The 13,467-nt window shown below is 39.7% G+C and overlaps 1 protein-coding gene across 1 annotated transcript; it reads left to right on the top strand.

Annotated features, from left to right (window-relative positions):
• Positions 1-3,200: 3,200 nt before the first annotated feature.
• On the top strand, positions 3,201-10,932 carry LOC306989062 (hemoglobin subunit beta-2-like; the record flags this gene model as incomplete). The annotated part of the gene is made up of 4 exons (XM_079594381.1): positions 3,201-3,620; positions 10,268-10,338; positions 10,476-10,698; positions 10,804-10,932. The coding sequence occupies 4 exons, from the start codon at positions 3,201-3,203 to the stop codon at positions 10,930-10,932; spliced, it is 843 nt and encodes a 280-aa protein (XP_079450507.1).
• Between the last annotated feature and the right edge of the window lie 2,535 nt (positions 10,933-13,467).

Below are 13,467 nucleotides of genomic sequence, written 5' to 3'. Positions count from 1 at the left end.
TAGCTTGTTTTATATGTCAAGTATAGCTCCATCATTGCTAAAAGTAAAAAATTATCATACTTCATGATGTTAGTTTTAATAAAATAAAAAATGTCGAAAATGTACCGAACCGTGACACCAGTGTATCGTATCATACAGAACCGTGAATATATTAGGGGTGTAACTTTCACAAAATTCACGGTTCGGTTCAATACAATACACTTGTACATGGCACAATGTTTCTTCCTGGTTTTCTACGTCATCGCTGTTTGATCCGTTAATAACGGAGAAATGTGAATGTTTCTCACTAGATCTCGCAGCGATGTTATTACTTAAGTAGCGAATTCAAATGCTTTCTTTACTGGATCTCTTAGCGCTGTCTAGTAACAGTGTAGCTTGATCAAGATCGGCTCGTGCTGCATTGGTCCAAACTGATAAACGGTCCATGAAGCACAAAATAACGAGTAGCGCAGTTTAGTTCCACTTAGCCTACATTATAGCCGCGTTTCCACCGCGGGAACTTTCCCCAGGAACTAGGAACTTTGGGCTGGTACTCGGTGTGTTTACACCGCAGGAACCAGGGTCTAAATGAAGTTCCAGGTAAATATTTCCCCCTCAGAAAGTCCCTGCTGGCGAGGTAGTACTTTTTCAAAGTTCAGGAACTTTCGGGGGTGGGACTTGTGCGCTGAACATGCTGATTGGTTGTGTTCACGCCGCATATTGACTGGAGGACTCCACGCAGCATTCTATTTTAAACCGGCATTTTTAAAAAATCTATTGCGGTTCGTGGCTTCATGCATTAAGAGTTGTCTGTCTGCAAATATGGAATTTAATTATAAAAAAACACTGGACCGACGACGAGGTTCAGGCTTTATTACGCATATTTGTGTAACAGGAAATTTTCTGCGCGTTCGTCCCAGCCGTCTCACATTCAATGTCCGCAATACATCACAAACAACTGCAGCACAGTTTGAATCTCCTTCATACTTATTATAAATGTGGCGCTCAAAACTGATTACTGTGCGTCGCAGACTGGGAGGAGCAGTCGCGCGCAGTTTATAATCTTCCCGGTACTTTAGACCGCGGTGTAAACGCAGAAAGCAACCGGTCTGGGGCAAAAAAAGTTCCTGGGAAAAAAGTTCCTGGGACAAATTGTTCCGGGTAATTTCGGTGGAAACGCGGCTTAAGTTTGCCATTTGATGTTGGTCAATGTTGTGGTCACGCCAGCATCTCTCACATTATGAGCGGGCTTGCCACGCGCCTGTCACAGTGTCTGGTTTGTGTACCACTAGAGGTCCTCTTTCCCCCACGGTGTCCTACACTTATTATTACTACATTTCCCATCATCCTTGTCTGTCTCATCATTGATTATCGCACGCAGCTGTTTCCCCTCACCTTGTTTGTGTCTGTGTATTTATACCCTGCCTGTCCAGTCATTGTCACAGAGTCCTTGTTATTCATCACCACACCACTTTTGAGGTCTGTTTCCGCTCTGTTTTTGCCTGTTTATTGTTTTGTGTTTCAGATTGCTTATTTGGATTTTGACCCCTGCCTGGACTGTTATGAGTTACGGATTTCCCCAATAAATACTGCATCTGGATCTAACTGTTTCATCTGTGTGTGGATCGTGACTAGGGCTGGGCGATAAAACGATAACGATAATTATCGCGATATAATTTTTCTCGATAAAACGATATCAAGAGTTCGATAAATGTTCGATAATGTTTTCGCGCCAAAAGCGGAACGAATCTCATTTGAACCGCGCGCCACACGGACCGTTTATCCGCTCGGCTCAAAGTCCAAACGGCAGCGCGAGCTCACTCGAGCAGACGCGTTTACTCTGATCGGTCTCGGTCACTAGATCCAGTGAGAGCGCTTGAATTCAGCGAGGAACACAAATGTCTCAGTGATTTAAACCAGTTTAAAGGCAGATGAGACCGCGCTGACGAACAGCAGAAACACTGTGCGCAACGATACAGTCAGAAGGCTTCTCCGTCTACACATTTCCATCATTTACCACGGATTTAACGTTACTGTAACGTTAGCCTAGTAATATTAACTGCACCATGAAATGTGGGATATATATATATTGAATTGTATAATATTATTAATGTAGACGATGTATTGAAGGACTAATGGAATATAATTACAGTTTTTAATAATGTATTTAGGCTACTGGTTTTCATAAATACCATAGAAACCATAAAGTTACATTTTATCTGTGGTTATCATGATCTAAATGCATGATGCTGGATGACCAATGGTTAATTTTAATAAAACTAAAGAATATTACATTTTACCAAATAAAAATAATGTTGTTACTTTTTTTTTTAACAGATGTTACTGTTTTTGTTAATGAACATAAATTGTATATATAGTAAATCTGCATCCTAACTCAAGCTAATACTACTGAAATAAAGATATTTATTTTGTGAAGGAAAAATGACAAATGTTTGAATGTTCTACCTCGGATTTGTGAATGTTCACCTGTTTGGCAAGTGTTTGTCATGATATGTTCTGATAATAGTTTCAGATGATTCAGATGATAGTTTAAAAACACAATGCTCTGGTTTCTACAGCTTTCACTTAGGAGTAAAAATCTGTCTTTAAACTTGAAATAAATAAAGATTTGACATTTATCGATAATTATCGATATCGACTGATATAAAAAAAAATATCGTGATATTTTTTTTTGGCCATATCGCCCAGCCCTAATCGTGACAGAAGGACTCCGTCACAAACAAGATCCAGCGGTATGTGTTTTAATGTCTCTTCCCCAGCCACCGAGCGGGAGGGAAGACAATTTTTTGAGGGGACCCGGTTGGTCAGATGTCGCAGGACCAGTGGAGGCCACAGTGGAGGAGGTGGTCGAGAGGAATCCCAACACCATTCTCCACTCTGACCCCAGCCAAGAGCTCTGTTCGCCACGGTTTCCATCCAGCCCAGAGCCTGCACATCGCCATCCGAAACGGCGGAGGAGAAGGAAGACCTCTAGTCTCCCCAAAGACCCAGAGGTCGTCCTCTAGCAGCCCGCTGTCGCCCTGGAGGCCGTCCCCGTGCAGCCCGCTGTAGTCCCGGAGGCCGTCCCCGTGCAGCCCGCTCGGGTTCCGGAGGTCGTCCCCGTGCAGCCCGCTGTCATCCCGGAGGCCGTCCCCGTGCAGCCCGCTCTGGTTCCGGAGGTCGTCCCCGTGCAGCCCGCTGTCATCCCGGAGGCCGTCCCCATGCAGCCCGCTGTCAGCCCTGAGATCGTCTCGGAGCTGCCCACCATCAGTCCTGCCACGGCCAAGAGGGCTGTCTTCCTCTTTTATGCAGTGGCGGTACTGCATGCATGGAGGAGGCACAGCACGTCTGCTGATGCAGAGACTGTTCCTGTGCCGGAGGCTGTTCCCGTCAGTCCTGCCACGGTCAAGAGGGCCGTCTTCACTTTTTATACGGTTGCTGTCCTGCGTGCCTGGGCTGCACACAACACCAAGATGGCAGCCTCCAGTCCGGTTGGAACCCCGGACACTCTCATTCAGCCGGTGTCTGTTCCTGAGCCGGTGTCCGTATCTGTTCCTGTGCCGGTGTCCGTATCTGTTCCTGAGCCGGTGTCCGTATCTGTTCCTGTGCCGGTGTCCGTATCTGTTCCTGAGCCGGTGTCCGTATCTGTTCCTGTTATGAGTTACGGATTTCCTCAATAAATACTGCATCTGGATCTAACTGTTTCGTCTGTGTGTGGATCGTGACAGCGCCTACATTTGAAATAACAAGTTTTGTTCAGCAGGAAAAATGGTCCAACAAACCGTTTGGTTTGTAATGCGTACCGAACACCGAACGGTTTAATACGAATACGTGTATCGTTACACCCCTAATATATATATATATATATATGTGTATGTGTGTGATGCTTAATTTTACTTGATTTGTGATTTAATACTGTAATTGTTTACTGTTTTAACAACATTTTCTAGCACTTTTATTAATAACTTTACTGTTCTGACTTTTTAAGTTTTATTATTGGGTTAATTTATACTTTACTGTTCTGGTTTTAAGTTTTATTGTGTTAATTTTTACTTTACTATTCTGGGTTTAAGTTTTGGTAAAATTAGTAATAAAAATATATTTTGTGATTTAAATAGTTGATTTCTTGGAGTGATCCGTTTGGTTTACAGTAAAATGGTAAGCAGTTTATTACAATTATATTGATAAGATATAAAAATGCAAGACTAGTATAAACTACACAGTTTTTCAACTGAATATACATTATTATAAATATTCATTAAAATCTAATTTAGATCTATGGTCTTTGTGTCTGCAATATTATGACACGACGATCATTAACAATGAGTAACTGGGTTTTTCTCAGTGAGAACTAACTCACTGCCACTGTTTTGAAGTACCTAAAAAAAATTTTTAAAGTGCAAATATGCACAGATGTGATTTCCATGTCAGTATGGGTCTTTAACAGTCTTTTTTGACATTTCTACTACAGAAAACATAATACAACTTTTATTCTGGCTGCCTTTAGATGTCTTAACAATTACGTCTTTAGCACGTCCTTAATTGACGTCTAAACAATGTCCTGATAAGACGTATAAAAAACTTTCATTCTGGCTCCTGTGAGGACGTCTTCTGGATGTCTAACAATTACGTCCATAGCACGTCTTTAATTTACGTCTATATAATGTCCAGAAAAGACGTATAAAAAACTTTCATTCTGGCTCCTGTGAGGACGTCTTCTGGATGTCTAACAATTACGTCCATAGCACGTCTTTAATTTACGTCTATATAATGTCCAGAAAAGACGTATAAAAAACTTTCATTCTGGCTCCTGTGAGGACGTCTTCTGGATGTCTAACAATTACGTCCGTAGCACGTCTTTAATTTACGTCTGTATAATGTCCAGAAAAGACGTATAAAAAACTTTCATTCTGGCTCCTGTGAGGACGTCTTCTGGATGTCTAACAATTACGTCTGTAGCACGTCTTTAATTTACGTCTATATAATGTCCAGAAAAGACGTATAAAAAACTTTCATTCTGGCTCCTGTGAGGACGTCTTCTGGATGTCTAACAATTACGTCCGTAGCACGTCTTTAATTTACGTCTGTATAATGTCCAGAAAAGACGTATAAAAAACTTTCATTCTGGCTCCTGTGAGGACGTCTTCTGGATGTCTAACAATTACGTCTGTAGCACGTCTTTAATTTACGTCTATATAATGTCCAGAAAAGACGTATAAAAAACTTTCATTCTGGCTCCTGTGAGGACGTCTTCTGGATGTCTAACAATTACGTCCATAGCACGTCTTTAATTTACGTCTATATAATGTCCAGAAAAGACGTATAAAAAACTTTCATTCTGGCTCCTGTGAGGACGTCTTCTGGATGTCTAACAATTACGTCCATAGCACGTCTTTAATTTACGTCTATATAATGTCCAGAAAAGACGTATAAAAAACTTTCATTCTGGCTCCTGTGAGGACGTCTTCTGGATGTCTAACAATTACGTCTGTAGCACGTCTTTAATTTACGTCTGTAGCACGTCTTTACTTTACGTCTATACAATGTCCAGAAAAGACGTATAAAAAACTTTCATTCTGGCTCCTGTGAGGACGTCTTCTGGATGTCTAACAATTACGTCTGTAGCACGTCTTTAATTTACGTCTGTAGCACGTCTTTACTTTACGTCTATACAATGTCCAGAAAAGACGTATAAAAAACTTTCATTCTGGCTCCTGTGAGGACGTCTTCTGGATGTCTAACAATTAAGTCTTTTAGACGTGTTTTAGACTACTTTTTGCTCGCTGGGGAGTCACAAGTCGAGGGTCAGATCGTAATCAGCGCACGTCCGCATCCTCATATAACCCCACAACCTGATTTAAATAATTATTAAATGTATTTAGTAATTTGGTTAGTTTAGTTCTTATGGAAGATGCTTCATGTGTCCTTTAAATTTAACAGATTTTTTTTTTTAAATAAACTCACAATGCAGTTTATTTTGCGTGCTAATTTTTGAGCGCCTGTAAGCTTGTAAAAACCTATTTCAGTCAAATAGGCTATATTCTCTTTTGTCGTGAACCAAACATTGGCCTCAGATGACACACAACACCGAACAAATACACAGACAACTTTCCTGCTCAGTGAACACTGAGATTAATACACAGAGATAAAACTGTAACAAAAACGTAATACGTTTTGCTGGTCAATGTCTATTACAGTAAATGAAAGAGTGAAGATACAGTAAAATACAACAATGAGCTTTAATAAAAAAAAATACAAAAGTTTTATTACATTACTGTAGGATATCTTACAGCACAAATAAAGTAAACTTTAAATACAGAATAATTGAATATTAACATGTTATGCAACACAATAGGTCTTTTAATACAGTACAATACAGTAAACCTGTTGCATTTTACCCACAATTTTGTGTGAAGTTTTGCAGAAATCATTAAGATTGTATATATCATAAACGTTTTGTGAAATGTGTCTGTTTTGAAAACTGAACGAATGGTTTGGGAAATTGTGCCAACTGCAGTTATAGTGTGTTAGCAATCGAGAAAAATTATTCTTAAGATCTAAAAAAATTATAATAATAATAAACATGTATGTTTTGTTTTTATTACAAGCCATATATTGTGTAAAAAGAAGACCAAAAAGGGAACGGAAGCACAGGTTCTGATTTATTTATTTTGTTTATTGTGTGTGCTAATTTACTTAGTTCTTAGTATGCAACAGCTGAAAGGTCCATGTACACCTCTGATTTTACTAAATACGACGTAGCCTATATCACATTTAATTCTTGCAAATTTGTAGCCTAGGCTAATATAATAACAGTAGCCTAACAACAATAAACGTGAACATTTGTTTTCTTACAAGGCACATTAGGCTATTGCAAAGACAAAACGACTAAAAAGGAAACTGAATCAGTTTTTGATTATTCTGATTTTCTTACTCTGAATTGATTCATAATCATTTATTTCATTTATTGGCACTCACATGTTTGCCTGGTGAATCGATAAAATGCCCACGCCCTTTTTATTTGGTTTTCGGTGAGACTGGATTTTTTTTTTAACCACTCAGTCAAATGCATTTCATTTTGAGATCTACGTAATTGAGAGTCTGTTAGTGGAGATAAGCAGAGTCGTTTTGAATATGTGCGTATGTATGAATGAGATAACCAACAGCTGAGATCACGACAATCATTTATAGTCTTTGAAAGTCACGTTCACAACTGATCAGGGGTGCGTTTCCCGTACAACTATATAGCTCACTGCTTAACTATCATAGTATGATGCATCGTTGGAGAAATCAACTAGCTCGTCACGACTGTTTCCCGAAACCATATGTCGCAAAGTATCGTTCAACCACGCTGGTTTATGACGTCTCGCACGTGGTGGACTAATAAATTATTTTAATTAATCTGTTTGAGATCGAATTAACGCTAGATTTTGTCATATAAGTTACAGACATGGCATCTGAAGACCATTTCTAATTTTTCTCAGTTATTTTGCTTTATTACCAGACTCAATATTTGGCTCGTTCTTACATAGTTGAGCGCATTCGCACATGCGCAGTCTTCAAAAACGGTGTTTTAAATCTCTTGACAAACTAAAAGACGTAAATTACATTTGTATGTATTCTAAATAAATAACACGGGTTGTACTGAATGTCAGCTTGCTTATTTTGCTAAAGATAAGGATTTATTCAGTCTACATCTCATGTAAACTAGAAACTATGCTTCTAACCACAGCTCGAGAGCAGTCGTTCCAACCACACAAGTTTGCGATGCTGTTTGCGAACGTTCGTTGGAACGATGGTTTCGGGAAACACCAAATCGTTGAACTATGCTGATAACGACGGAACTTGCGACCATAGTTGGCTAATGATGCTTTCGGGAAACGCACCCCAGACAAGGATTAAAACAATTACATAAAGGTGTAGGAATAGTATGTTTGATCTAAAGACATTATCCTTTCCAGCATTTGTTGATCCACTTTCTATTCAGCGACAGCGTCATACTATTTTTTATTACTCTTTTCATGAAAGGGGGCGTATGTTATGCTACAAGTATTTTGCTACTTACATTAAAACTTCTAGAAGATTGCAAACGTTCAGAATCACTACATATTCAGCGCCCTGCCCATGAGACGTTTCAGCCAATCAACTGTAAGCCCACTTGTATTGGCGATGCAACCCGATGGCATAAATAGTGTCGACAAGAGTGGAAAGGTATGATTCTTATTCCCAACGGAGAAGAAAATCATAAACTGACAATATGGTTGTGTGGACCGACCAGGGGTGCGTTTCCCGAAAGCATCGTTAGCCAACTATGGTCGCAAGTTCCGTCGTTATCAGCATAGTTCAACGATTTGGTGTTTCCCGAAACCATCGTTCCAACGAACGTACGCAAACAGCATCGCAAACTTGTGTGGTTGGAACGACTGCTCTCGAGCTGTGGTTAGAAGCATAGTTTCTAGTTTACATGAGATGTAGACTGAATAAATCCTTATCTTTAGCAAAATAAGCAAGCTGACATTCAGTACAACCCGTGTTATTTATTTAGAATACATACAAATGTAATTTACGTCTTTTAGTTTGTCAAGAGATTTAAAACACCGTTTTTGAAGACTGCGCATGTGCGAACGCGCTCTACTATGTAAGAACGAGCCAAATATTGAGTCTGGTAATAAAGCAAAATAACTGAGAAAAATTAGAAATGGTCTTCAGATGCCATGTCTGTAACTTATATGACAAAATATAGCGTTAATTCGATCTCAAACAGATTAATTAAAATAATTTATTAGTCCACCACGTGCGAGACGTCATAAACCAGGGGTGCGTTTCCCGAAAGCATCGTTAGCCAACTATGGTCGCAAGTTCCGTCGTTATCAGCATAGTTCAACGATTTGGTGTTTCCCGAAACCATCGTTCCAACGAACGTTCGCAAACAGCATCGCAAACTTGTGTGGTTGGAACGACTGCTCTCGAGCTGTGGTTATAAGCATAGTTTCTAGTTTACATGAGATGTAGACTGAATAAATCCTTATCTTTAGCAAAATAAGCAAGCTGACATTCAGTACAACCCGTGTTATTTATTTAGAATACATACAAATGTAATTTACGTCTTTTAGTTTGTCAAGAGATTTAAAACACCGTTTTTGAAGACTGCGCATGTGCGAACGCGCTCTACTATGTAAGAACGAGCCAAATATTGAGTCTGGTAATAAAGCAAAATAACTGAGAAAAATTTGAAATGGTCTTCGGATGCCATGTCTGTAACTTATATGACAAAATCTAGCGTTAATTCGATCTCAAACAGATTAATTAAAATAATTTATTAGTCCACCACGTGCGAGACGTCATAAACCAGCGTGGTTGAACGATACTTTGCGACATATGGTTTCGGGAAACAGTCGTGACGAGCTAGTTGATTTCTCCAACGATGCATCATACTATGGTAGTTAAGCAGTGAGCTATATAGTTGTACGGGAAACGCACCCCAGCGTGGTTGAACGATACTTTGCGACATATGGTTTCGGGAAACAGTCGTGACGAGCTAGTTGATTTCTCCAACGATGCATCATACTATGGTAGTTAAGCAGAGAGCTATATAGTTGTACGGGAAACGCACCCCAGGGGTGCGTTTCCCGAAAGCATCGTTAGCCAACTATGGTCGCAAGTTCCGTCGTTATCAGCATAGTTCAACGATTTGGTGTTTCCCGAAACCATCGTTCCAACGAACGTACGCAAACAGCATCGCAAACTTGTGTGGTTGGAACGACTGCTCTCGAGCTGTGGTTAGAAGCATAGTTTCTAGTTTACATGAGATGTAGACTGAATAAATCCTTATCTTTAGCAAAATAAGCAAGCTGACATTCAGTACAACCCGTGTTATTTATTTAGAATACATACAAATGTAATTTACGTCTTTTAGTTTGTCAAGAGATTTAAAACACCGTTTTTGAAGACTGCGCATGTGCGAACGCGCTCTACTATGTAAGAACGAGCCAAATATTGAGTCTGGTAATAAAGCAAAATAACTGAGAAAAATTAGAAATGGTCTTCAGATGCCATGTCTGTAACTTATATGACAAAATATAGCGTTAATTCGATCTCAAACAGATTAATTAAAATAATTTATTAGTCCACCACGTGCGAGACGTCATAAACCAGCGTGGTTGAACGATACTTTGCGACATATGGTTTCGGGAAACAGTCGTGACGAGCTAGTTGATTTCTCCAACGATGCATCATACTATGGTAGTTAAGCAGAGAGCTATATAGTTGTACGGGAAACGCACCCCAGGAGCGTGCCTATATCAAGGACATTTTCAGCAAGCTTAACTATGAGGACGCTGGCCCAAAAGCCTTGCAGAGGTAAGACCCATGCCCATTAATGTGCTCCTCATTCTCATAATGCAAGTTTTCTTTGTACAGAGAATATACAAAAGAGCTGGATTCTTTTAATAATTTTTAATCTGATTAATTTGTGGATGTTATGTTGTATATTGCAGGGTATTGATTGTGTATCCCTGGACACAGCGGTACTTCGGAGGTTTTGGAAACCTGTACAGTGCAGAGGCCATCCAGTCCAATCCAATGGTCGCAGCCCACGGAACCGTTGTGCTCCACGGGCTTGACAAAGCCATGAAGAACATGGATGATATAAAGAACGCATACGCCGATCTGAGCGTTCTGCACTCTGAGAAACTGCACGTGGATCCTGACAACTTCAGGGTATGCCAGCATAACAGCATTTAAAACTCGTACAGATGCACTCAAACAGTATTTCAAATATTTAGCAAACAGTTGCGTGACACTCTTCTACCTTTTCTGTTCCAGCTGCTGGCCGACTGCCTGACAATCGTGATTGCTGCGACGATGGGTTCCTCTTTCACCGCTAGCGTGCAGGCAGCCTGGCAGAAGTTCATCGCTGTTGTCGTCTCTGCTCTGAGCAGACAGTATCATTAAAAACTCTCGAATATGGGGAAATTATTGTATGTCTCTAATGCAATAAAGAGGAATTGATACGCACCTGGGCCGTCCGTTTAAACTCTTCATTATCCGAATAAACAGAGAGCTGAATGTCGGCATTACTCACCCTCATTATTTATTAGACTCCATGACATTTATCACAAAGTTGTAATTAAAAATGAGTTGTAATTGGGTGTAATGCTCATCTTGTTTGGATCTACAGAATTGTTTAGTAAGATGATTATAATAGCTGCTGGCTGCTTAAATGGTGAAACATTTGTGATAATAGCTATAGCCTAAAATATATATCTTTTTTTATCAGCAAAAGCCATAAGAACCATTTTCCCCAAATAACCTTTCAGCGAGCAGTTCCTCCATTTGTGCGATTAATATTTTAATAATCTAAAATAACATTTTGTGCAATGGAAAGAAAGGTTCCATGATTGTTCAAGGTTCTTCATGGAACCATCAATGTCAATAAAGAACCTTTACTTTTAAGAGTTTAAACACTAAAGAGGCATGATGTCTGCTCTAAAAATTTTGTTTAAATGTATTTTGTGAACTTGTCGGTAATTACGAAAGGACAACTATCTTGTCTATTAAATTAAGAGATTTATGTAAATGTTGATCAATCTGATGCAATTAAAAAGACACTAAAACGTGACATTTCTAGAGGGTTTTTCTGCAAAATACTCTGCGCATGTCCTCTGGCTGGGGCTGGACGCATATAAGGGAGTTCAATACAACATTAACACGAATTCTGGCATGAACTTCATTAATGCGTTCCCTTGTAAAGAATATGGTTCCGGATGTGCTACTCCTCCTCTGTGCCCACCAACAAGCTGTCCATTGATGGAAAGTTTGTAGAATCCAAGAGTCCAGAATGGTTGGACATTCACAATCCTGCCACCAACGAGGTCACTGGTCCAGTGCCAAAAGCCACATATGAGGAGATGTTGGCCACTGTGGACTCATGCTCGCGGGTTTACCATACCTGGTCCAAAACTTCCATTCAGGCCCACAGATCTTCCTTGACTATCAGCAGCTCCCAAAAGACAATAGTAAATAGCTGGCCAATGGCCATGTTGGTGACCCTGGAGGAGGGTAATACCCTGGCTGATGCTGAGGGCAATATGTTCAAGGGACTGCAGGTGGTAGAGCACACCTGTGGTATCACATCCCTTTTGCTGGGTGAGTCCCTCCCGTCTTTCACTAAAGACATAGTGCACGTACCCATACCGATTGCCCATTGGCGTATGTGCTGGCATGATTCCTCTGAGGATGTTCTCATTGGGCATGGTGTGTGCGACCACCTATTTACTGAAGCCCGCAGAGAGTGCTTGGCTGCACCATGATGCTTGCCAAACTGCTGCAGGACACCGGTGCTCCAGATTAAACATAATCCACGGACAACATGATGCTGTGAACTTCATCCGTGACCATCCCACCATCAAAGCCATCAGTTTCGGTGGAATCCTCATTGGATGAACTGGTTGAACTTGCAAGGAGTCTCCTTGTCAATGCAAGTGATCAGCCCGTTGCTGATGTGCAACCTCTCATGAGTGAACAGCCTTATTCAGAGTGGTATTGATGGAGGAATGTGAAGGTCAAGGGTTACGCAAACGGGAACTTCGTAGGACCAACCATCATAGCAATGTTACGCTCGGAATAAAGTGAGGAGATATTTGAATGTGTATTGGTGGTTCTGGAGGCTGACAGCTTGGATGACACCATCAAAACCCATTCGGCAACGGAACTGCCATCTTCACCACCACAACGGTAAATACACCCATGAAGGGGATGTTAGTTAGATTGGAGTTAATGATGTTACAGATGCCAGAGATAATGTTCCAGAGGCTCATTTAGGGGTGAAACAGATTTCTATGGAAAGCAAGACTATATATAGATATAGATATAGATATAGATTTAGATAGCCTAAATGATATAGATATATAGTGAAAACTTCAGATCCAAAAGCCTCTAAGTGCCATCTGAAATTTTCTTCTAAAATGAGCATTTTTATCAAGCTCGTATATTTTAATGACAATTAATAGGTAATTTTCATCATCATCATTCAGTTTTTCAATCTTTTACATTTTAACTTATGCTTGTCCCACTGCAAGCCAGCTATATTTTAACTATGATCATACTTTTCAACTGAATAAATTAAATTGTTTTCACAATGAGCAGATTTATGCTGATTCTTAGCTGTTTGAGTAAATGTCTGTTGAAAATACAATTATTTAAATGGGGTCTGCATTTAACTGCAAATGGTTTTATTTGAGTACAGAAATTTCTTTATGGTTTCTTTAATGTATAACTGACAAATGTGGATCACATTAAGTTAATTAGTTCGTTTATGTTAAATAAATCATTTAAACCAAAATTTAAATGCAGATGCATTAAATCTTACATTTAGGCCTAAATATTTTGGAGCGTATTTAGAGTCTTTTACAATAAAGTCCAACTGCATTTTGGATCTTCAGTAAGAGAATTTTAGACATTAAAGATTGCAACAGCTAAACATATCTT

This window comes from Phoxinus phoxinus (assembly GCF_949152265.1).
Source record: "Phoxinus phoxinus genome assembly, chromosome: 21".
Taxonomy (NCBI): Eukaryota; Metazoa; Chordata; class Actinopteri; order Cypriniformes; family Leuciscidae; genus Phoxinus; species Phoxinus phoxinus.
This window is presented reverse-complemented; position numbering and strand designations above follow the sequence as displayed.